The sequence below is a fragment of the Pantherophis guttatus genome, chromosome 1 (genome assembly GCF_059756535.1).
Source record: "Pantherophis guttatus breed Tessera chromosome 1, ASM5975653v1, whole genome shotgun sequence".
Classification (NCBI taxonomy): Eukaryota; Metazoa; Chordata; class Lepidosauria; order Squamata; family Colubridae; genus Pantherophis; species Pantherophis guttatus.
In genome coordinates this window covers 39,945,896-39,972,880 of record NC_142063.1, presented here as the reverse complement: position 1 = coordinate 39,972,880, position 26,985 = coordinate 39,945,896, and the positions used below count along the sequence as shown (strand labels likewise).

The following is a 26,985-nucleotide window of genomic DNA, read 5'->3' as shown; positions in this document are numbered from 1 at the left end:
TCAAGTGTGATTTTAGTTTGCAGTTAACATGTTTCGCACACTACCCCCTTCATCCAATCCAACGGGAGCAGAATTTGACCCAGAGGAAGATGAACCAACTTTAGAAGCTGCCTGGCCTCACTTACAGGTAGAACTGAAATACATACTTTCACTCTAACTCAGGAATAGCAAAATTAGTACAAACTGTGGAATGAACATGTACATCTAGATATTGAATTTTTTCATCTGGTTGGGTCTAAAGTCTGCATATTAATGTATTCTAACACTGCTGTTTCATTGTGCAGTTAGATTAATGTTTAAATAAGTAAAATATTAGTATGTTTTAATGCAATGTTGCTGATCTTAATAAGATTATAATTTTGAGATTTAAGCTTTAAACATAGGTAAGATTTGTGGTACTTGTGGTTCATTGAACAGAAGGTATAAATGCAATTGTAAATATTCATATAATTTTAAGTAAAATAGTTTGGGTTTCACATCAAACCCACTGACCCGCTGTGATACTCCATGATTAAAAGGTCAATCTTTTTTCTCTTCCCATCTCATAGTTACTTTTCCAAATTTTCCTAAACTGGCATCTTCCAGATTTGTTGAAATTACAGTTCCATAGGTTTTAAACTTCATAATGGATACCTTTTCTAGCTCTGAATACTAGAATTTCTAATCCCAGTATCTCTGGCATGTGTCAGGTAGTCTTAAATGGTGCAGCAAAGTAGTAAATTCACACCAACTACAATAGCGATTATATTTTTACATAAAATACAATGGGAAATCCATCTAGCTTTTATTTATATATAATTTTTATTTCAGATAATATTTGTTAAAACCAATTCCAGCACATCCCAGATACATGTATTGTCCCTAGTTAAACCTCTGTTGGAGAATGTACATTTTTGCATTCATCTTCCAACATTTTATCTACAATTCAGAGTAGTCACTGCATGTTAATTGGCTCAGAACTGCAAACATAATGAAATTAATATAGTAAATGTTTATTGGGAAATGGAATTGAACAACTTCCTGCCAAGCCTGAGTAAAATGAATGGTTCAAGATGGTTTATGGTCTAAAACAAAACAAAACAAGAAGAACATAGAAAGCTGAAGGAATTAATCTTGCATGTACAGGTAGTCCTCAATTTATGACCACAACTGAGCCCAAAATTTATGTTGCTAAGAGAGAAAATGGTTAAGTAAGTTTTATGACTTTTCTTGCCACATTTGTTAATTGAATTACTGCAGTTGTTAAATTAGTAACATGGTTGTTAAGTGATTCTGGCTTCTCCATTGACTTTGCTTATCAGAAAGTCACGAAAGGGGATCACATAAGCCCAGGACACTACAACTGTCATAAATGTGAGTCAGTTATCAAGCATTCAGATGTAAATCACATGACCATGGGGATGCTGCAATGGTCATAAGTGTGAAAAATGGTCATAAGTCACTTTTTTTAGTGCCGTTGTAACTTCAAACAGTGACTAAATGAACTGTTGTAAGTCGAGGATTACCTGTATTCATCTTGTTATGATTTTGGGTCTGTCTTGGAAAGTGTTTAAAACTTAGTATTGTCTTAACAGCTTTTCAAAATTCAAGTTGATTTACATTGTAAAACTAATTTTTATTTTTGTGGATCTTTTTCAGCTTGTATATGAATTTTTCTTAAGGTTTTTAGAATCTCCAGATTTCCAACCCAATATAGCTAAGAAATATATTGATCAGAAGTTTGTATTGCAGGTGAGGTTAAAAAAGAATATATCTTCAAACAAAGTTCCATTTAATTTGAAATGGATTAAGCAAATAAATGTTCATCTTTTGCAGCTTTTAGAGCTTTTTGACAGTGAGGATCCTCGTGAAAGAGATTTTCTTAAGACTACTCTGCACAGAATATATGGAAAATTCTTAGGCCTAAGAGCTTACATCAGGAAGCAAATTAACAACATATTTTATAGGTATGTCTATATTCTGTGCTGATGCTCAGTAATAGGTAAAGTATTTTAATCATGTTACAACTTTTTTGGTAGAAAACAAAAATGTTCTTAAAATCAAACAAGTATAAAATTCATGAAATGTCTGGTCAATCCCATAGCTAGTAATGTAATTTTCTTTCTAAAAGGCAGGCCAAAGCATTTTTTATTTACTTAAAACTGGAGTTCCATGACTTTTAACAATACTGTATTACCTCATTTTGGTATGTGAATTAATAGCAGGATAATTTTTTTTATGTACAGAAGATATGTAGACAGTATATTGCAGAGTGCTTTACAAATAGTTGTTCATTCAAAGCTGTAGAAGCACTATCTTTTATCATTTTTCTTTTGTACATTTTCCCCATTGTCAAAGTTTTCCCAAAAGAAAACATATGGCAGAACCCCTTTAAAGAAAGTAGTACCAGCTGTGCCACAGCTTTGGCCAATCATCTATAAAACACAGAAGTACCAGCTGCAGATAGATGAGTTAGAAATGGAAATAAGAGTGAAAAAGTGTTATCTGTGTGATCCAGCTTTTGTCTATGTACCAAAGACAGAAGTAAAGATTTCTCCTGAAAGAAGGAATGTCAGTTGCAATTATGACAATAATGCTTGAATGTACAATATCATCCCATCAACGTCCTTGTTTGAAAAAGATTTAAACTGAAATGGGATATATAAATGACTTAATTATTTATAAGGTTTATATTCTAGTTTTCAAGTAAAGATAATAATCACATTATAATTAGGAGGTTAGGTTTTGGAAAACTAATGCTTCAATTATAAGATTTGATTAGGATAAAGATAAATCTTTTCAGGCTTTTACTTTGGAATGGCCTTAACTACCTGTCTGGTTCCATTGTCCTCAAATGAGTACTCTAGTATTTAAAAAGCTACAGAAACAAGGGAAAAATTGACTAAGCCTGAAAATCTTATCACACAAAAATAATTGGGTCCTATTTACAAATTATTAATACAGTCTAACTCAGAAACCAAACAAATTAAATACTGTATTAATAAATCAATGCAGAATGTAAATGTAATAGTATGCAACATTGGTACTTTCAATGGAAGAACATGAAAATTAAATTAAATATCATAGAGAAAACTAACGTTTTATCACTGATATATTGCTCCAATTCTGATTGTTAAAGTAGACCATTTTCTAACAAATATAATGATCAATTCAGATTATTCTTCCATCTTTGGCAACAATGTTCCAGCAATTCTAGAAAATTATATATACTAGAATGAAACAAATGTTAGAAGTTATATTTCTTTTTCAACCTGCAATATTAAATTTTTCCCATATATTCCCACAAAATATTCTGACTTTTAAAACTAACTACTGATTTTTTTTTATATAACTAACCAATGAAACCCTGAAAAGCTTTAATAGCCAACATTATATAAAATAGCCTTTGGCATATGAAAAAAAAATAGTTCTACAATTTTAAAAAATCTTAAATCAAATAGCAACTCCTGTAGTAAAATTTGCCACAGATATATATCAGTATGTTACCACAAATGTTTCCATAAAGAAAACACTATTTTTGTAGCAATAACAGAAAAAACTACTTAGGTTTCAATTTGTTAAAAAAAAAATTCTCTTCTTTGATATTTACAGTTTAGATCTTAACTTTTCATGAAAGAATTAAAATTGTTCAAAATAATGAGAGTACTCAAGATGACTTGGATCAAGAAAAAGATAACTATATTCAGCGACTCAGAGCATACTTATGTACAGTATATTAAAAATTAAATGGAAATAAAAATAAGAAACATTGCCATAGCCATACAAATAAAGAAAAAACCTAAAAGGCTAAAGAAAGCCTCCCAAAAATGACTTGTGAACGAGATTAATTTACAGTATGTTAATTACACTTCATTTTTTCTTTCTCATTGAGCTGCTCAAAAACTATACTTGAATTGTTTGTTAAAAAATGGCAAACAAAAAATGTTACTTATATCATCTAGTGAGTTTTGATGTTTGGGGAGGAAATATGCCTCATCAGGGGAAAACAAACACAACTTCCTTCTATCTTGCCTGTCAGCATAAGCTAACTCCTAGTTTGTGGCTGTTACAAGGCTAGTTCCTGAGAAACCTGCTCCGTCTGAAGAGGCTATTGACTCAGTTGATAGATTATGATTTATATGGTTCACATGCAGCTATTAACTCCAGAGCTTCCATTAGAGGAAGAGAGCCAAGAGAGTTATCAAACATTGAACTATACTTTTAATGCAATCGATAAGCAGAAGTTACAATATAGGTCCTTAACACTGATATACTCCAACAAAAGTTAATTTTCAGTTAAAAGGAAATGAAAAGGCTTCAGAAAAATTCCAATTGAATTTCATGAAAACAGACTTTACAAAAATGGGGAAAAATGCATTCTGAGGAGTTGGCACACTAAAGTGAGCTTATACAGATTCAAGACCATTTATGGAAGAAGCTCAGAGTTTTCTGTCTTCATTATATTGCTGACGAGAAGCTTCTTGTAGACATTGCAAAGAACCATCCCTGTGAATCAATTCCAGCTCTGTTGGAATTAATGCAATATGTCAGGTTTCATCAAGATTTCAACCTTATCATAAGTCCAATTGTAATAAAGTTATTTAGGAGGATCTTAATATCCTGCAGTGCTCTAGAAAATCAAAACTGCTGGAATATACAAGTAAAAACCTAATGATCCTCCCTGATTTGCCTTCCAAAATAGTTAGCAAATATGAAGAATTTAATCATCTTTGTGAGACAGCAAAACAATATTTTTCTTTATCCTATGATTTTTTTTCTTTTGCTTGCCTTTGTTGGAAACCAATCTTAATGTAGCTGCCAAATATTTAAAGATAAGGGTTGAAATGCATTCTGATGCCAAAATGCAATAATAGACCTCCCAGTAATTGTATAAGATTCAAACCCCGCTTCCCCACAATATATTTTAAAGAAGATAATCAGTTCAACAGCAAAGAGAGGTTAAATACGTCTCCAATGCTTGTAGTTTTGGAGGGTATTTTTTTCCCCTTTTTAAGAATTAAAATTGTATTTAAAAAAAAAAAAATGATTTATATGCCACCCTTCTCCAGAGACTCAGGGTGGCTTACAATGCGTTAAGCAATAGCCTTCATACTTTTGTATATTTTATACAAAGTCAGCTTATTGCCCCCACAACCGGGTCCTCATTTTACCTACCTTAGAAAGAATGGAAGGCTGAGTCAACCTTGAGCCTGGTGAGAATTGAACTCACAGTAATTGCAGGCAGCTGGAAGCTAAATACTACCTTTTAACAGTAGCATTAGTCTGCTGCGCCACTTAGGCTAGGAATTTTGAGATTCCTAGAAGGCTTACTTTCCTTAAATCATTGCCCCAAACGTCTTCTTCTAGACCAGTGATGGCTAACCTTTTCTGGACCGGGTATCCAAAGCACGCACGCCTGAACCCCCAAAATGCAATGTGTGTGCGCCCCCATGCATATGCCCCACGCATGGCACGCCCCCCCCACACATGCTCTCCCATGCATGTGTACCCCTGCATGCGCCCTGCCCGGCACGTGTGTGTGCCCCACCCCCTGCACGTGCCCCACCCCTGCACATGTCCCTCCCTGGTGGATGCGCGCACGGCCCCCCACATGCCCCCCGTGCATGTGCGGCAGAGACCCAAAGACCAGCTGGCTGGCAGGAGGCATGCTCGCATGCGTGGCGGAGCTGAACTGGGGTGACGGCTCACATGACCACAGAGAGGGCGTTGTGTGCCACCTCTGGCAGGCGTGCCATAGGTTCGCCATCATGCTTCTAGACCTATATGCAAAAAAAATAGCAGCAGCTATAAAATAGATCCAATCTTGAAATAGTATCTCTGCTTTTCTCTACTTTTCAGTTTATTCTTTTAAAAATGTGATATAGGTCGTTTTCTTTTATTAACATTTTTATTAGATTATAGAATAAAATACAAAGATAAAATACGAAAGCAAATAATAGGACACAGTGGGGACAAAAAGGGGAAAGAAAATGAGGTGGGGAGGGAGACAATAAAATAAAAAAAGCATTGACTTCCAACTCCCTCTGTTGTACTAGAATAAAGCATTAACATCGAACCTCAACTTTTTACTTTTCCAAAATAACATAAACTAGCCATGTCTATAACAACACATCAATCTAATCAATAAAACCCAAAATCAAAGTTTCATTTTTTTTCCACCTCAAGTAGAAAGTCCAAAAGTGGTCTCCATATAGTCCTCGACTTACAACCATTCAAAGTTACAACAGCACTGAAAAAAGTGGCTTATAACAGTTTTTCACATGACCATTGCACCATCCCATGATCATGTGATCAAAATTCAGATGCTTGGCAACTGACTCATATTTATGACCGTTGCAGTGTTTCAGGGTCATGTGATAACTTTTACAACCTTCTGACAAGCAAAGTCAATGGAGAAGCCAGAATCCTTAACAATCTTGTTACTACCTTAACTGCAGTGATTCTTCTCCCACTTAACTGTGGAAAGAAAGGTCATAAAATGGGGCAAAACTCATTTAACAAATGTCTCACTTAACAACAGAAATTTTGGATTCAGTTGTGGTTGTAAGTCGAGGACTACCTGTATCAGCCAGCCAGGTATGCAGCTATTTAGGCTATGTCTGCATTTTAGCACATGCTTTACTTTTGCAAAAAGAATGAGTAGGTAATCCTATTTAAGATACTAATTTTTATTACATTTTGAGTCTTAAAGGTTGAGGCATTACATACACTTGCATATCTTTTTTTTTTTTTGTTCAAAGTAGTAACTCAATTTATATATAACTCAAGCCTGTTTCATCTTTTTTTTTTTTTTTTTTAATTTCCTAATAGGGCCAAATCCATTTTCAATGTCTCTTCCTTGTATTTTTCTAGTGGTGGTATTTCTCACACTGGTTCTGTTCTTGGCTGTCATCATCTGGTGGAATTTGATTGAAATTATTTTGTTTTAATTTCGAGCATTGAAAATAATGCTTACTTTCTTCCACATAGTCTGCATAGTATTCATTATTTCTATTAAAGTTTTTTCATTTTATTTTTTCTAATGCCCTTTGGATGCTCCTCAAAAAACAGCTGGTCCTTCAATTATCTTTTCAAAAATATAACATTTTTATTTACTAGAGCTATATATTCAGCATATGATTTGATAATTGTGTCCATGCACACCAAAATCTATTTCCTTTAATGTTGTGACTATCACAAGTCTTTTATTTCCAATCTAGAAATAGTTTCCATTGTGTTCAGAGTGCTTTATTCAAAGCAAGTACTGGATTATAATCTAACTTCTATTCTCTAATTCCATTATAGTCAGACAAGTTTAAAAATCCAGTTTATTGATATCCCTTGTTTTCCTTGAATTTAAAATAACCTTATGTAACACTGTGTATATTTTTCTGATATCTTTCCCTTTGTTTTCCTAGCTCTCCTCAATTATAATAAAAAAAATTAATACAAAATTCAATTGAATAAAAATTCTGAATCTACAAATATGCACAATATGGTTTTAAATTGATGAAAGTAAGTTGTGCTTGTGCCTTTTATCCAACTAAGCATATTGTTGAATAAATTGCATCATTGATGATAATGAATTTGTTTTCTCAGGTTTATTTATGAAACAGAACATCACAATGGCATAGCAGAATTACTGGAAATATTGGGAAGGTAAACTGCTTAATAGTTATGCTTCATAATAAATACTGCTGCTTAAACTTAAAGCTTTTTGGGTTTTATAAAGAGTAACAATGGATCTTGGACTGAACAAAACAATAAACATTTTGCATAGCTTCTGTCAGTTATAACTGAAAAAGTTATTGGAATTGGTGTAGCAAAATGGGGTCATGCTTTACCATTACAGAAGTCTGGGAAATAATTCCTAAATTGTTGCCTTTATTTGTATTTGTAAGCTATTTGAGAAGTCTAACAAAAGCACTTGAATTAAAACACATGTTTTTCTTTTTTAAAAAATGAAATTGAAATGCAGCAATACAATATATTTTCTGATTCTAAAGCACTTTTTTCTTCTTCAGTATAATCAATGGATTTGCCTTACCATTAAAAGAAGAGCACAAAATTTTCCTTCTCAAGGTATTATTACCTTTGCACAAAGTAAAATCACTCAGTGTCTATCATCCACAGGTAAATAGTTTGATGTGTACTTGTTGTTTTCATATTATTGATGAATTACATAACTGCAAATTTTAAGTAGGAAACTATGAAATAAAGAAAATGATTTTTAATTCTGAAAATGTATGTTTTCTTATGGGATTTATTTTTTTACTTAATTGTTAAATTGCTTTGTTTAAGTTGAAGATTTTTTAATTACAAGCATTTTAAGCTTTCTCAAGAAAACTGCTAAAATAGATGAATATGCACTTCTTGGATAAGTAATAAAATGCTTCTTTGTGGGTATTTATTTGGGTATTTTCTCTGTCCTTGGTCCTTAAAAATAAATAATAAAAGTGGTGCAGTGGTCTAGAGATGAAGATGCTTGCCTCCCACTCGGAATGTTACAGAGTTCAATATTAGGCAGCGACAGATGTTTCTCTATTAGGGCGCAAAGAGAAAATATCTGCTTCAAGCTCCACATAGATGTCAGGAAGAGCATCCGGCCAGTAAACACTCGACTCCATTCAATCATCCTGACTCCATCCCAATAAAAGGGATTAATCTGCAATAACAGGCATGGCATTTTTCTAACAAGAAGTAAAGTGATGTGCATTTTTCTACAGACACAGTTTAACGTTCTAATGATTACCTGTAGAATATAATTGAGATTGTAACCTTCAGTACCGTTTCCTACAGCTTCATTTATTTGAATAACATTGTAAATTACTACTGCTTCATTGGGGAATACACCTCACTTGAAGTGATAGAAGTTCATTATGTGATTATGAAGAAATATGCTTCATCTAGTAGAGTACAGAAATCAGAATCTTTGTATGTTAGTAGCTACAGCTTGGTAGGAGTAGCGTGTGGAGTCTAGTATACAAATGCAGGTAGGATTAATGACCCAAATTGAACTGTTGCTAGTAAGAACATAATTAACAGTACTAATTAATGAACAGTACTATATTTATTTATAGAACAGTAGAGAAAGAAATTGAAATAAATGCCTAGTATTTTTTTTAAATAATTTTATTCTCTACCTGTGGCTTATGTGAGTTCAGACAGGCATGGAAAGTAGCATCTCCTCTGCCATATATATTATTTCCACTTCAGCATCGTTAGATTTGCTCTACCCATATTCTAAGATTTTTGTGTGATTTGCTGTTATGTATGAATGTGCATTGCAGTATAATATAATATCTCATAATCTGATGAAATAGATAAACATAATAATAGAAGACACCCGGAAAGCTACTTTATCTGTATGTGAAAACTAAATTTCTCAATTCGAGCTTTAATTGCCATAGTTAGTGCAACATTGAAATGTCTAGCTCTAGAACCTGGAATATTAAATGAGTTCTGTTGTTGAGGTCTGAAATATACAAACTACTTCATCATATTCAGTCAACAATTTATATATGGGGGTGCATATAGAGTACTTTCAGGATTAATCTGAACTTTGAGTACTAAGCTACACTCACAATCCCAGAAAAATGTATTTGCCATGGCAAATACATGCAATGGCATCCCTACATGAGCAGAAGAAAGTTTCTTACTTGACTATCACCTGAGGCCTCAAAAATGTTACTTTAGAAAAATCTATGCAGTTCTGGTACATGTTATTTGTACATGGCATTGCTTTTTCGATTCTAAGTCGTCTTTTATTTTTTATTTTTGCCAGGCATTTTTAAGAACAATTAAGTGTTTGTGGTTTTAGATTTTTCTCTACTGATGATTTTACTTCTATTTTTCAGATATTCCTTTATTGTTATATTTTTCAAACATTCACTAAAAAATTTTCTCAAATTCAGATGTTTTTTTTTCTTTTGTGGTCTTTTGGGTTTGAAATTCTGTTTTATTTATTCACCCTAGATAAACATTCTATATTAATGTTAGATTTCTATTGAACCACAGCTTAATAACATTATTATCTTCTCTCAATTTAGCTGGCTTACTGCGTAGTTCAGTTTTTAGAAAAGGACAGCACACTTACTGAGCCAGTAAGTCTAGTTTTTCTTCTTCCTTTTAAAAATATCTAATTATTTAAACAGCATATTTTTAAAATTGTGATCTTATTACTTCAGCATCTGCAACAGATAACTTGCACAGTGCACTATTCATATCATATGTTCAGAATGATACAACTTGAACAATTTAAACTGAAAGACAATGTGCTTTTAAAAATTATTTAAAATTGAACAATTTGTGGACTGTTCACAGTTAGAGTTTACAGATTAATATTTGTATATATAGTTCTGGTTTTAATCTACTTCTATAAAAGTGATCACATTAATTAGCAAACATAGACACACATATTTCATTTTTAAATTTCTTTTTCTGGATTGCATTGTCTCAGAAGAAAATGGAAATAATAAAAGATACCAGAATAAAAGAAATTTTATTATTTCATAATACATCCCCACATTTAGTATCTTAGAGAAATTTCACACTATTTTATATCATGAACATAACCTGTTTCCCCGAAAATAAGACATCCCCTGATAATAAGCCCAATCGGGCTTTTGACCGTATGAACTAAAATAAATCTCCCCCCGAAAATAAGCCTCCCAGAAAATATTTAAACGCAGAGCTGGAAATCAGGTAATATGGCAAGAGGAGCCCCATCTTGCTCCATGTGCTCCAAAATAATAAGACCTCCCTGAAAATAAGGCCAAGTGCTTATTTCGGGGTTCAAAAAAATATAAGACAGGGTCTTATTTTCAGGTAAACACGGTATTAACTATAAATGTAATTGTTTTAATCTCTTATTAAGCATTGAAGCTGTAAATGGCAACAACCTAAAGCAGCAATAATGCTTTATTCTTTGGTTTTGTTGTTGTTTCTATTATTACGGGTTTTTACCTCTCTGTTGAGCCAGTTTTTTTCTAATGGTTAAGGCACTAGACTAGAAATCACGAGACCATGCATTCTAGTCCTGCCTTAAGCATGAAAGCTGGCTGGGTGACCTTGGGGCAGTAACTCTCTCTCACTCACAGTTTTGTTGTGGAAAAAATAGGAGGAGGATGGAATATTATATATGTTTGCCACCTTAAGTTATTTGTAAACATAAGAAAGGCAGAATACAAATAAATATACATAGAAATAAGTATTGTATATACAGGCAATAAGCCATTGAGCATTACTTGAAGTATTAGTTATCTATTAATTAATTACTGGTTTTAAATACTGCACTATTTGGAGATTTAAAAAAGAATTAATAATAGACATTTTAATCTCCAGAAGCCCCAATCACTATGCTCGATTTCTCTTAACTGACTTGGGTTTATTTTCTGCACATATACAAAAAAGTTCTAAATAAGAAAATAAGAATTTCTCACTTGAATAAACAGTACTCTTCCTTTGAGATCACTCTTTGTGAAAATTTCAAAACTTTGTTCAGTCATGTTTGCTGAAGTCAGTACCTCAAACTAACTCAGTCAAAAGATCAAAAGTTTCCTTGTAATCCCCTATTTACTGGTTATGTATTATGAATTATGAATATGTATTATATATGGCATTAATGATATATAAGAGTAATATTTGAGGCAAGCAATTAGAAACCTAGATATTTGCATATTTTATTTTCAGGTGGTGATGGCGCTACTCAAATACTGGCCAAAGACTCATAGTCCAAAAGAAGTTATGTTTTTAAATGAATTAGAAGAAATTTTAGATGTTATCGAACCAACTGAATTTGTGAAGGTTATGGAACCTCTTTTCAGGCAGCTAGCAAAGTGCGTCTCAAGTCCACACTTTCAGGTTGGTCATTTTAATACATTTAATTCTGTGGTTTTTTAAAAAAAATTAACATGGCATGCCAATAGTCAGTTATTAGTCACTTTGAATTACAGATAGTCTTTAATGACTACTTGTTCAGTGACTGTTTGAACTTGCAACAGTGCTGGATGAGTGGTTGTTACAACTGGTCCTTGGTGTTCTGGGTGATGTAGCAGGCCTGCCAGTCACATGATTATGATCTGTGTGCTCAGCAACCAGCTCATATTTCTGACCAGAACAACATGCTGCAGCTTTTCAAAGGCAACCTCATGGCAGAAAATGTGTTAAATCGGGTGCTATAAATTGTGAAGGCCTTTTCTGTGACATTAGCAAAAGGATATTGTCAGAATATAGTTCTGGCATTTCTGTGAGCAGTAGATAATTGAGTAGTGGCACTTCTAGCAGCTACCAATCACATACCACCATCTATATACAATAGATGTTGCATGCAGAGAACAGATGAACTGCAAGAAATAGCTCAAATAAGATCAAAGCACAATTGCATCATCAAAAAGAGAATATAGTAGAAATTCTGTGGTTTGTATAACATGCTAAATGGCTAACTATCTCATGTATCTTAGGTGGCAGAACGAGCACTATACTACTGGAATAATGAATATATTATGAGCTTAATCAGTGACAATGCAGCTAAGATTTTACCTATCATGTTTCCATCCTTGTATCGAAATTCAAAGACTCACTGGAACAAGTAAGAATATTTCTGTTTTATATTTCTTGATATATAAAATCTAACACAGCTCAGTTGGAAGACTTTTTATAAATTATGGTAGTGTTTGCGTAGTGCCCTTGAATTTCCCATGAATATAAAGAACATGAGACTTCCTTCAATACAATCGGTTAAGCTATATGTTACATCTTATAAGGGACTGAACAAATGTGCAGCTCTTTCTATGTGAAATTTATTCTGAATTTTCAGGTCATCTTCTTCAAGAGCTGACAAATTAAAACAGACAGATTAACAGAGTTGGAAGGGACCTTGTAGGTCATCTAGTCCAACGCCCCACCCAAGTTTGATATTGGCACAACATACAAAAGACTTAAGTATCAGATTAACATGAGAGCATTTCTACACCACTATCTGCCAAATGCTCAATATACATGGGTAATACAAATGCGTGCTTGTACATCCTTCTCCCCAAATCCACTATTTTAAAAATGTTATTATATTTATTAATTTTATTTATAGGGTTTATAAGCCATTCCATCAATTAACTCTGGCGTACAACCTTTCAAATCCATAATTTGTCTTACAGTATAACAAAGGGATTATTTTTTGGTGGATAATAGGTTATGTGGATAAGAATGTGGGTAGACTTTCAGCCATAAAAGAATGTTTTACGTAGAACAGAGGAAATAAAACTTGTTTCTCCTATAAGCTTCAAATAAACTAAGAATTATCTATAGGGTAACCAAGGATAACAAATAAATCTACCATTAAAAAATACAAAGTAAGTGGTATAATTATTACAGGTTTGCGTTTGGGTCTTTATAAGATTATTTGAACAAAATAATTTAAATTCTCTTAAGTGATTGTAGTCTGACTTTTATATTTGCGATGTCAGTTCCTAAATTGCTATATTAGTTTGATATATGAGTTGTTGAAGCAACCTAATTCTTTTCTCCCAAATATGTTTATAATGGAATATAGACTTTTAGATTGTATAGTTGTGTTCATTGGGAATGTTTATCTTGATTGTATTTGTAATATACTGTATATTTCAGTTAGGTATTTTTGCATTGTCAGTATAATCAAGTTACGCTACAGCTAATTTATTGGGGATGAATATATCTTTTCTGCAAAAGTTGCTATGTGGAATTTTGCTTTATGCAAAATTATGCCAGACTTCAATTCTTAAACTTAACTGTATTCAACGGATACAATTGACTATTGCTTAAAGCATTGTAAGCCGCCCTGAGTCTCCGGAGAAGGGCGGCATATAAATTAAAGCAAAAAAAAAAAAAAAAAAAATAGAACTGCAGAAAAAACAATACTATCAACCTGCCTTCCATTAAGGACCTGTATACTGCAGGAGTCAAAAAGAGGGCTGTGAAAATATCTACAGACTCCTCACATCCTGGATATAAATTGTTTCAACTTCTACCCCCAAAATGACACTATAGGGCAGTGCACACCAGAACAACTAGACACAAGTTTTTTTCCGAATGCCAATCACTCTGCTAAACAACTAATTCCCACAATACTGTTAAATTCATTACTAAGACTGTGTTGGTATTATTCCGCTCATCCTTCCTAGTACCTATCTCTTCCCACTTATAACTATAATCATGTTGCTTGTATCTTTACAATGTATATTGTTTTGTTTCCTAGTACAATTTGATTGCTTATTAGTAACCTATGACAATCACTAAGTGTTGTATCTTATGATTCTTGATGAATATATTTTATTTTTTCTTTATGTACGCTGAGAGCATATGCACCAAAGACAAATTCTTTGTGTGTCCAATCACACTTGGCCAGTAAAGAATTCTATTCTATTCTATTCCATGTTAATATGGGGTTAAAATAGGAGTTTGTTTTACTAATAAAAAGTAATAGTTTGTTTTGTTCTCTGTGATCCACACCAATAGGTTCTGTGTCTGCTCAACCATTTGAACTTCCCAGAGTTTGAACTTGTTGTGGTAGCTTCATCTTCCTGTCCAAATCCATAGAGTAATCATACTTCACATTAATCTTTTCAATTCTTTTTTGTTAGACATAAGACCAATATGTTTCATGCAGTGTTTTTTTTCATACAGTGGATATAAAAAATCTAAACACCCCTGTTAAAATGTTTTTTGAGCTGTAAAAAAAATGAGACCAATTTAAATCACTTCCATTTTTTTTTCTACATTTAATATAACATGTAAGCTGTGCAATTCAATTGAAAAACAAATTGAAATCTTTTAGGGAGGAAAATAATAATAAAAACATACAACAACATAGTTGCATAAGTATGTATACCCTTAAACTAATACTTTGTTAAAGTACCTTTTGATTTTATGTCACATTCCATGTTTTGGGGTAGGAACCTATCAGCCTTGGGAACCCTTGCCCACTTTTCTTTGCAAAAACAGTCCAATCTGTCAGATTGTGAGGACATCTCCTGTGCACAATCCTCTTCAGCTCACAGATTTTCAGTTGGATTCAGGTCTGGTTTGATCTTCTGGTAAAGGCATTATTTTGTTGATTTGGAGCAGTGGTGAAATCCAATTTTTTTTACTACCGGTTTCTGTGGGTGTGGTGTAGTGTGGCTTGGTGGGCGTGGCAGGGGAAGGATACTGCAAAATCCCCATTTCCACCCCACTCTGGGGCCAGCCAGAGGTGGTATTTGCCGGTTCTCCGAACTACTCAAAATTTCTGCTACTGGTTCTCCAGAGCCTATCAGAACCTGCTGGATTTCACCCCTGATTTGGAGGAATGATTTAGGTCATTGCTGTGTTGTGTTTGTCTTCAGCATTCTAGCAGAGGCCTAAAGATTTTGTGCCAGAATTGACTGATATTTGGATCTGATCATAATTCCCTCCATCTTGACTAAAGCCCTAGTTCCATCTGAAAAAAAACAGCCCCAAAACATAATACTGCCACCACCATGCTTCACTGTGGGTATGGTGTACTTTTGGTGATATGCAGTGTTGTTTTTGTGCCAAACATACTTTTTGCAATTATGGCCAACCTTGGTCTCATCAAATAATAACACATTTTTCTACATGCTTTTGTCAGGCTTGCAAAATGTAGCTAGGCTTGGATGTTTTTCTTTGTAAGCAGATTCCGTCTTGCCACCCTACCGCACAGCCCAGACATACAAAGAATATGGGAGATTGTTGTCACATATAGTACACAACCAGTACTTGCCAGAAATCCCTGTAGCTACTTTAATGTTCCTGTAGACCTCTTGGCAGTCTCTCAGACCAGTTTTCTTCTTTTTTCATCAATTATGGAGGGACATCCAGTTCTTGGTAATGTCACTGTTGCATATTTTCTCCACTTGTTCATGTCTGTTTTCACTGTGTCCCATGGTATATCCAATACCCTGGAAATTTTTTTGTCCCCTTCTGACTAACACTTTCCAACAGTGAGATCTCTTTGATGCTTTGTAAAGTCTTTGCAGACTCTGGCTTTTGTACATCTTCTATGTTACACTAAAGATATTTTGATCCTCATGCTTGATATATTCCTCATACGAGAGCCAGTTTATCACTGAATTAAAGTTCACTACAAGATTACAAGTTCTAGTCCTACGTTAGACACAATAGCCAACCTAATGTCTTTGGACCAGTCATTTCCTTTCAGCCCTAGAAAGATGGCATACTATTTCCAAAAAGATTTGCCAGGAAAACTTCATGGACTTGTCTATTTATATGGCAGTAGTCAAGTCTGACTGAAAGAAACACATCCAGAAAAAGGTCCCTCATCTGCTGTTCCTTTTATTAAAAGTGAAAAATGCCAGCTTGACTTTTGTTTCATTAATAATTTTCCTAATGGTGATTGCTGAATGCTACTTCTGTGAAGATGGTAGTTCTATGTTTTCTGGTATATAAGCCAAATTTTTATGAAATTGTTCATATTATTTTCCTTTTTCCTTGCTATTTACCACTTGGAATGTATCTAGAATTTATCCTAGAAAATGTTTTATCATCCAGATGAATAAGTGAGCTCTGTATCTCATGTTCAGACCCATCTTATTTCATCTTTTATAGCAAGCTAATTCTTGAGTCAGAATTTTCTTACAAAGTCAATCTCAAAGTTCCATTTGTTTTAGATAATTATTTGGCCGTCCTTCTTTCCATTCTCAAATCATTATTTTAGAACATCATTCCACATCCTGAATGTCCTTCAAGGATTTGCTTCTAACTTTTAAGAGGTTTCAGCAAGCCTCATGTCCATTCTTTTGTTATTGGGAAGCAGACAAAAGATTACTGTTGCCTCTTTAGATTAGTCATACTTATCATCAAGCTGTGCTATGACATGATGAGGCATATTGGATATAAGAATCTTTGCTCTGAAAGGGAGGTAGAATTTGAAAAAGCAGTTTTTTTCATCTGTACATCTCTGAACCACTTCCCATATTCAGGGATGCAGCTTACTATTCCCCCACTGGTGTGAATTTCAGAGACCATGATGAAGAAGAACTAGTTACTGACCTGAATTGTGGTTCTTCAAGTGGTCTTCTGTGAATTCACACAGCCTACTATCCATCCCTGTTAGGTGCTGTGCATCACTGGTTCTGAGGATATCTCCACAGCAACTAACAGAATCAGCAGAAACCATTCCCAGTGCATATGTAGTGGGCAAGATGGCAGTTTCCTGCCAAACATTCTAACTCTGGGATATGTTCAGCTGCACAGATGCAGAACACATTGGTGTGTATTCACAGAATTCGTAAGTATTATATTCCTCATTGAATCTTTAGTTTCTGTGTGCCACTTTTAGCTAATGGAAACATCCATTTGCTTTGGGGGCTTTTTGTGAATATATGCACTGCAAAGCCTGAATCTGTTTTGAATCTATTGTTTTACTTTATAGGACAATACATGGCTTGATTTACAATGCTCTGAAACTCTTCATGGAAATGAACCAAAAATTGTTTGATGACTGCACTCAGCAATTTAAAGCAGAAAAACTTAAGTGAGTTTCTTTTTAACGTGTTCTCATCTTTATTTATCGTTTTTTAGACCTGTGCAAACATCCTGTTGTATTTGTTATAAATTTTGTATTGCACTTCTGTAGATATAGGTAGTTCTCAACTTATGACCACAATTGAACCCCAAATTTCTGTTGCTAAGCGAGACAGTTGTTAAGTGCTCCATTTTATGACCTTTCTTGCCACAACTGTTAAGTGAATCACTGCAGTTGTTAAGTTAATAACATGGTTGTTACATGAATCTGGCTTCTCCTTTGACTTTACTTGTCAGAAGTTTACAAAAGATGATCACATGACCCTGAAACACTGCAACCATCATAAATATGTGTCAGTTGACAAGCATCTGTATTTTGATCACATGACCACAGGACTGCTGCAATGGTCATAAATGTGAAAAATGCTCATAAATCACTTTTTCAATGCCGTTGTAACTTTAAACGGTCATTAAATTAACTGCTGTAAGTCAAGGACTATCTGTACACACTACTTACTCAGTGGTAAGTGAAACCAGTCTTGATTCAAAATGGAATGACTTTTGAGACAAAATTCTTAAGAAAAGAATTTTAATTAACTTTCAATGTCAACTTTTAATATCCTTAGCTTTTTTAAATCCTATATTTAGTTGTTATATTTTTAACATTTTATTTTTACACCAGAGTCCCTCTGTGAGGAATTAATTGATTGATTGAATTTATATTGCCGCCTATTCGCCCATGGCATAGCAAACAACATAGGTGGTCTCTAAATGTCAAATCAATAAAACAAATAGATAAAAGTCTGAGTTTTTTTCTCATTAAATCCCCCCCCCCCCAAAAAAAAAAAAACATTGTGAGAAAACATCTCATCTGTCACCAGGATTGTCAGGATTCCAGTTTGTCAAACAATCTCATCTGCTTTGTCATGCTTTCCCGTATTAAAAGTAGTAAAACAAGCAATTAGTTTGCAAAAAGTATTACTCTCCTTGGCTTCCAAGTTCAAACATCTTTGGAGAATAAAATTCAAATAATTTCTTATGCTATATGAATAAAAAATTCAGGATCATCAAAGAAAATTTTGAGCAGATCAGAATAGAGTTGTAAACATTTAATTACCGGTACTTAAATATATTTATTCATTATATAACATAATATATTGCTTAAAACTAAAAGTGTTGCTTGAAAGATATAATGACTTGATACTATAATTATCAATTAGACAATAGAATAACAGAGTTGGAAGGGACCTTGGAGGTCTTCTAGTCCAACCCCTTGCTTAGGCAGGAAACCCTATACCACTTCAGACAACAGTTGTTCAAAAGTGTGTGTGTGGGCGGGTGGGTGGGTGGGTGTTTAAATCTCTGCTTCCTGCCCTTTTTTCTCTGGGATTATCGTTTATCCATAATTCTAATATCTATTGTTCCCTTACTGTAAAGGAGTTTGTTCTATTTATAATGTATGCAACATTTTTTTTTAAAAAAAGTGAAAAGTTTCCATATTTCCTATCATTTTAATGTTAATTTAATTCCTTTATGTTTATTAAACATTGCCTAATATGTGTGAATGTTCCTTTTCTCCCTAGGGAAAAGCTAAAAATGAAGGAACGGGAAGAAGCTTGGGTCAAAATAGAAAATCTAGCCAAATCAAATCCTCAGGTAAGGCACTCTGAGGATGAATATTTTAATTTAGAGCTCACTGGAAGAATAAAGGTTATCAAAGTAACATTTATTTACTCTTTTAATGACTTCCATTGACCATAGGAACCATATGATAGCCTAGAATTTCCCCCCCCCAAAAAAAAATCCATAAAAACAACCGATTTCACCATTCTTGCTCTGCAGCATATGGAATTCAGAGTATCATTTGATCCTAGCTGCACATAAATCTATAGCCATGGCAATTCTTAGTTATTTTCCACTATTTCTTTATTGCCCTAATTAGTAATGACCAACAAGATCATTTTCCATTATTAAATAACCTTTTAAAACTATCAAAATTAATGGCCATGACAATATCTCTAATAATGAATTTCCATAAATTAAATGCTCTTTAAATTTCTTCCTTTTAATCTCCCTGAAGCTTTGTCAAATCTCTTGTTTTTAAGAAATCGAGTTACATTTTATTTCTGATTTGAAGCCAAAATGCTTTGTTCATCCAAAAATGGACTAATGTTAACATTTCTGGTAATGAAGTGCCTAAATTGTTGTAGCTTCTAACAATTTTAAGGATCTGAAATTTGCTATAAAAAAAAAACAATCTGACTTAACTTTTTGTATTTGGTTAGTACTCAGTATATAGTGACACCTCTCTAGTGAGCAGTCCTGTTGCAATGGAAACAGATGGGCCTTTAATTGAAGACATGCAGGTGCTGACAAAGGGAGTGAAGGAAGAAGCTTGTCCGGTAAGCATATACAGGTAGTCCTCCAGTTAAGATAGCATTTGGAGCTGGGATTTCTGTAGCTAAGCAATGCACTTGTAAAGTGTGACATCACCTGACCACTTCACTTAGCTATGGCAATCCCTGTATTATTGCCATCATTAAAGGAGGGTTATGCGTCATTCAGTGAATACCTCCCTGTAGCTTCTTACTGCCTTCCAAGAACCAAAGTCTGTGGAAGTTGCAAGTCCGAGGTAGTTTGCAAGAAGGCTAGCAAACAAGTAAGTGGCTGCTGCCGGGTAGGAAAAAGTAGGGGAGGCGTGGTGCAAGCACAGCAGGGTTTGAATGGCTATTGCCAGGTGGGAGAAGATGCAAAGTGAAAGGAGCAGTGGGTATGGGGTGGCTGCTGCCAGATGTGTGCAGGTGGTGGAGGGAGGTGAGGCACGCATGCAGGGCTTGCAGTGGCTGCTGCTGGATGTGTGAGTAGGTGTAGCATGAGCTCAGCAACACTTGGGATGCTGCTGTCAGATAGAGGAAGCTTACCGGTGCATGAGGGTGCATGAATAACTGGGGAGGGTGCCCAAGTGACCAGGGAAGAGGAGTGGAAGTGCAGTAAGGCTCAGGGAGGATGCATGGGTGGGGGAGATTTACCCAAGCAACTTGCGACCTTGCCTGCCAGTTTTCCTACTGACTTTGCATGTGGGGAGGACTGCAGGGAAAGTCGCAAATCGTGATCAGGTGACTACGGGATGCTGCAATCATTATAAGTGCAAACTGGTTGCCATGTGCCCAGATTATGATCAGGTGACTGCAAGGGTGCTCAGATGGCTGGAGCTTTTAGGATCAGTCATAATTACCACTCTTTCAGCACCATTGTAACCTTGAATGGTGACTAAATGAGCGGTTGTTAACTGAGGACTACCTGTAGAGAGAGAGAAAGAGAGAGAAATAGATTACTTCTTCCAAATTTGATTCAGAACTATTTATTCATGAATTGTACAATTTGTCTCTGAAATTGCAAGAAATTGAAATGAGCAGAATAATTTTAGTAATTTTTAAATTATCACTTCATTTGCTTGTTAGCAGAATGGTTTTAATACATGCTAAATTTGGTCCCACTTTTGTATTTGAATTGAATAATTGTATATTTATGCTATATCTTATAAACTAACATGCTACTTCTAATTAGTTTTACCCAAGATCATAAAGAAGAAAAGATGGAAAACAACATCGTAATAGCTGAACTTTTCACTCTTTTGCACAAATAAGTACTAAAATAAATGCTTCTAATGGGTATAGCATTAAAGGCTTGTCAAACAACAAACAAAAAACAGTCAAGAATGCCAGGTCTGGGACCCTGGTAATATTCATGTCTCTTAAAATTCTTAAGAGGAAAAAAAAAAGGTTAATAATACACCCATAACTACTGAAACATTACAGTCATAATGTGTATATGGAGCTATTGAATAAATCATTATTTTAAAGCACTTCAAAACTCTGGTTTGTTTTTCACTTGATGACTGATTGTAACTGTGATATCTGAACAAGAATATGTGGTTTGATTTTCTCAGGAGGCAAGGGGGTGTCATTAGCTTTTGTACTTTGTCAGCACAGGTATATGATGTGTTGCCTGTTTTTCACCATGCTTATTGATTGTTCAAAAACAGAAGAGTTAAGGAGCATGCAACTGAAAACACATTCTTAAATTATGGTTCTTAATTTATAAAACTTTGTAAGTCTTATTGGAGTGCAGTGCTTTATAAGAATATTTAGTGAAGAATATTAAGTATTAAAGAGCCATGGTTCTGCAGTGGTTAAAATGCAGTACTGCAGGCTACTATTGCCGGTTGCCAGCAGTTCGACTCTCACGGGCTCAAGGTTGACTCAGCGTCCCATCCTTCTGAGGTTGGTAAAATGAGGACCCAGATTGTTGGAGGCGATATGTTAACTCTGTAAAGCACTGTGAAGTGGTTTATAAGTCTAAGTGCTATTGCCATTTAAATATTTATTTAACCATTTCATAAATGGTAAATAAAACTTGTGAGTGCAACTTAATACAAGTTACACTTGTATGTAGCCAACAAACTGAATATCAGTGCAGGGCATGAGAATAAAGATTAAGTACAGGAGAGAAGAAACAGATGCTTGTAATCTCTTCTGCTTGGGCACATTGGCTCAAATAGTTCCTATTGAGAGGATCTGATAAACTAACTCCCACCACTTACGTTACCAGACCTTGAATTTGCACTCCCCTGCCCTCTTCATTAATTTCATGTATTTTGTGGTTTTCATAAGACACCAGGAAAAGACCCAGCTGACAGATATAGCAAATGCCTCCATCCTAAACCTGAACTGCTTATACCACTTTGTGACCAAATACTACACAATTCTGGCCATAATATATCTCACTATAGTCCTTCTAGATGTACCAGAGTCATTGGGGGCATCCATTATCTCTTAAAGGTTATTATCACCTACATTATACCAGGTACATACAAGTAGTCCTCGCTTAGCAACCACAGTTGAGGCCAGCAACTTGGGTATAAACTAAATGATAGTCTGTAATTGTATCATGATAATAGTGTAAATGTACCCTGAGGACTTACGTTCATATGGTATAGATTCCTGGATAATATAACCAGGGCTTCATTGAGAAAGGCTTTAAGATCCCTTTGCTTGCAGACCATGCCCTCCATATACCTTGACAGGAAATTTTGCAAACTGCCTGTTGGACATCATCTCTATCCTTATGGTTTTGGTCAAGTAGATGACATTATCCATAATGATAATGATAATCTTATTTAAATGATAATCTCATTTAATCTCACTTAATCTCATTTAAAATGAGATTAAGGCCAAATTACTGACAGCAGGTAAATTCAAGGGACCCAACCTTGGAAAATTCAACTATTTTCTTGCACTGATGTGCAAGTTGTTGTTTTGACAACAACCAAGTTGTTGTCAAAATTTAGTAAGAAATATTTAAATTCCTAATTGTAGCTTTGGCTTTGTTTTGCTGTGACCATTTTACATCTAATACTCTTACTAAACAGTCTTAGTATTTTACTGTTATTTTATTGTATTTTATGACACACTGTATGTTATGACCTGTGGCTACAACATAAGCTTACTTACTCTATATGGTATAGATCCATGATGGCGAACCTGTGGCACGTGTGCCAGAAGTGGCATGCAGAGCCTTCTTTGTGGGCACATGTGCTGTCGCCAGCTGCTATTCTGTTTTCTGGCGCGCGCATGCGCACTGGCCAGCTGGTCTTTGAGTTTCTGGGTCTCCGGCATGCACACGTTCCTGTTTGGGCACTCGGTGCTGAAAAGGTTCGCCATCACTGGAATAGATAGAGCAAATAAACTTTGTACTGAATGGCTTCCTGAAGAATCGGAAACAAACAGAAACAATTTCAGGGGAATGCCATAGAAGGTATGGCAAAATCCAAAAATATTGCTTTTTCATTCTTGTTTAAAACAAAACAAGTCTTAATGTTTGATTTTAATCTTTTATGTTTTAACTTAGATGTAACTGTAAGCCGCCTAGAGCTACCCTATGGTATGGTGGGTGGCCCATAAATTTTATTAATAAATAAATAAATAAAAACCAGGCACTTTTTGGTGTAAGAAATCTTTGTTTTCTTTAAACATTGCTTTTTTGATTTCAGGGACAGACTGAGCAAAAAAGGGAACGTCCTATAGTACGGCGCAAGTCTGAATTGCCTCAGGATATCTATACCATGAAAGCCTTGGAGTCTCATTGCCGAGCTGAGGATCTACTATCACATGATGGGCATTAGACTAGTCAAGTGATATCTTATTTGGAGAAAAACAATTTTTTTCTGGACTCTGTTCCGCAGTAGAGAACTTACCTTTTTTTGTGCCATACTGATCAGTTACACACAAGTCATAACTTTTGTTCAACCCCATTCTGTTAGGCAATAATTTCAATACAGTGTAAACAGCTCAAGATAAGTAGTTCAAACAATGGTGAATTACCTAATTCTGTAATAAGAAACTTGAGTTGATTAGTATTAAAGACATTTTCTTGGTGCTGTTGGCATAGTACCAACCAGTGGGAAGCATGCATTTTCTCCAGTTATTGTTGAGAGGAGAGCAAATTATCAAGCACTGCTGCTGAGCAACCATTCAAATATTTCAGGCCTCTTCAAACATAATTATTTGTTTGTATATTAAAAGCAGCTCTATATAGAAAAAGGCATGAAACGATAATGTCTATCATGTTTCATATCCATACATGTGCTAGTAAATTTAAATCGGTTGCAGTTTCAGGTTTTTGTCCATAATATCCACGTGCATACAATGAAATGCATATGTGACAATCTACACAGAAGTTCCATGTTTTTTCCTATTTCGATCAGCTTATAACAAGGATAAGATGAAGTGATCTTGCATGGCTTTTCTTATGTAAGTCCACTGAAATAATGAAGGTTGCACAAGACCAGTGCCAGATGAACAGAGATTATTTTCTTTCTCTTTCCTCTGTCCATCTCTGCCTGCCATTGGTACCATGGCAATGGTCAAATTTCTCAATTCATATATAACTATTGAGCATTTTATAAATATGGGGAGAAAAATACCTGAAGAGAAAAAAAAATTGCATTACTGCCTTAATATATTCTGGCAGTTTGGAAAGTTATAATTCTTTATTACAGAATGGTAATTTTCATGACAATCTTAATCACGTCTAATTTCTAGAGAAATGGTTGAATCCAAATTTGGTTCCAGATAGAAGACACCGTTGGTTGAGTACTTTGTATGGATTGAAGCCATATTTTCTGGTCCGTTAGCATGAAGTACAAAATTAATATTTTGGAACTGAGCGGGTAGAGAAGTTGTGCTCCTAAAAATAAAAATATATCTGCCTGGGCTAAAAGTAAATAGCATTTTTAAAGTAATTGCATCTATTTTTTGGTTTTAGAATTATTTATCAAAATGGCTTTCCCGTTTGTCTCTTTTTTTTTAACGTTTTTAGTGTATGGAATATGTTACCTGCTAAGAATACTTACAGACATCAGGACATAGATTATTTTGGATACATTTCCCTGGATGTTATTGTTTAGAGGGATGCATCTTGGAAAATTTAGCATTGAAAAATCCCCTCTAATCGCATTCCAACAGTTTCAGATACCTATTTTAAAAGCTGAGAAGTTAGTTATAGTAATTCTGCTGTCAGTATATATTTTGATGAAATAAGTGTCTAGACCATGCACACCTCAAGAAAAAAAGAAAATCCATCTGTGTTACTGTTGATCTTCAAATGCTGCTATGTATTCCAAAACAGCTTGCATGTTACGAGTTTTCTTTTATCTCTTCTAGATGGGAAAGCACAAATAAATTTTCAAAAAAAGTATTGTGCTTTGTCTTTAATATTTGATTGCCCCCAGGATAGCCAGTATTTTAGACCTTAGTATCTCAAGAGCAGTTTCAGATCAATTTGATTTAGAATAAGTTACTTTTTTTTCTTTTCTTATCTCTACTACTAACAAAATTTGCAATTTCTTTAAAATAGTTATTTTAACAAATATATCTTGATCCATAATAAATACTTTACAAAGCAGGCATTTTGGGACCAGGGCCCTGGTTGGTCTCAAATATGAAATGTCCAAGGTATATTGTGAAAATTAAGAATAGATCATATCAGGTGAGAATGATGGGAATTAGTGATAAGAAAAAACTGAATATAAATACCACTCCAAGCTTCAAACAAAATACCTATTTTTTGTGAAAATAATACCTGTTAAACTTGAAAATAAATAATATGCTTTGCCATAATGAAATACAAATAATTAAAAGCAGTTTAAATATGTCTTCTCCATTTTGATGAGGGGAAAGGGTGCTTTTATAATTGCATAAAGCAATGTCTGTATGTATTTTGATATGCCATTGTTTGAACTTCCCATCTTTAGCTGATAATTTATCGAATATCTTCTTTATAATTTGGCTGTTCAGTAGGTTCATGAAAGAGGATTTTGAGAAGATGCAGTCTAATTTTAACCTGGGGAATGGGGGATTGAGAAAATATTGTATATCAATGTTTGGTTGACTGTGTAACGCTCAGCATATAAGATCTTTTCACTGTCTAAATTTTACTTTTGCTCTTTACTGAAGATAAACATTCACCAAAAATCAACTATTCTGGAGCAGGTAGCATTATTGCCATCACAATTTGTTCTAGAAATATCAGGCTAGTTCACAAACTTGCCTAAGCAATACTAAGATTTAGTAGTATTCATTTGTTTGGCTTCCTTCTTACCACCATGTTATGCTCTATACAAGTTATGTATTAAATTATTGTTAAAACAAATACATCCCAAATAAAGTGTATAAATAAAATAAAAAAACAGTTTTGGTGATTGTTACTCTTCATAAAGTTCAGTGTTACCTATCTTCCCATGTTCTCCAGAACCTTATGCCTGTACATCAGGAATGTCAAAAGAATTACAAGTGTCTTCTTTTGTGTGGCTTTAGTATGGCTTCATTTTAATATTGTACATACATTGTACTTTGTTTTATTGTAATGAGTAATAAAAATGTAGACTTCATATTTTGTACAGAATGGTCCTATGTACAGAATAAAACATTCCTAGAAACAGCAAAAAAAAATAGGTAAGTGGCACAATTTTTCTTTATACCTGTATCTTTATGCTTTAGTGGAATGCTATGTTAATGTACCAACATATTTTTAATATTTTGTAATTTGGATTTTTTGTTCAGACATTGTTTATGGAAAAACTTCATACACCTGCCATTTAATATGCTCTTTTATCTAGTTTTTAAATTCTACAAATGGTGTATTCTATGGATTAAATAAAGAAGAAATGGAATTTTACCTGCTCATCATAACACTGCTTTTAGCCCTAATATAGAACATTGTAAAGTGAATGTGGATTACATAAGCGTCTAAGAAATACTGAGAAAACATCCAATTTTATAGAATATCCACTCAAACTTCCATATGTTCTTACAGCAGTGGATGAATCTGTACAGGTGGCAGCCATAAGAAAATTATCCTTATTCTTAGAAAGAAATAAAATATAAACTGAAAGCAAACCGCTCTCCTTACTAACACTGATGATGTTAC

At 34.3% G+C, this 26,985-nt stretch overlaps 1 protein-coding gene across 9 annotated transcripts in view; it reads left to right on the top strand.

Annotated features, from left to right (window-relative positions):
• PPP2R5C (protein phosphatase 2 regulatory subunit B'gamma) overlaps positions 1-26,733 on the top strand; it is a 64,605-nt gene extending 37,872 nt beyond the window's left edge. For 2 of the 9 annotated variants that reach the window (XM_034418485.3, XM_034418487.3), the window contains 11 exons: positions 17-127; positions 1,639-1,731; positions 1,816-1,946; positions 7,579-7,638; positions 8,004-8,112; positions 10,029-10,082; positions 11,671-11,841; positions 12,441-12,568; positions 17,405-17,506; positions 19,080-19,152; positions 23,549-26,733. In XM_034418485.3, the coding sequence (XP_034274376.1) occupies positions 17-127; positions 1,639-1,731; positions 1,816-1,946; positions 7,579-7,638; positions 8,004-8,112; positions 10,029-10,082; positions 11,671-11,841; positions 12,441-12,568; positions 17,405-17,506; positions 19,080-19,152; positions 23,549-23,680 (1,164 nt within the window). In that variant the 3' untranslated portion in view covers positions 23,681-26,733. Of the gene's footprint in view, positions 1-16; positions 128-1,638; positions 1,732-1,815; positions 1,947-7,578; positions 7,639-8,003; positions 8,113-10,028; positions 10,083-11,670; positions 11,842-12,440; positions 12,569-17,086; positions 17,261-17,404; positions 17,507-19,079; positions 19,153-19,781; positions 19,899-21,063; positions 21,370-23,548 lie in introns of those variants that run through there. The other 7 variants (XM_034418486.3, XM_034418483.3, XM_034418484.3 and 4 more) reach the window with 7 other exon arrangements.
• Positions 26,734-26,985: the final 252 nt, after the last annotated feature.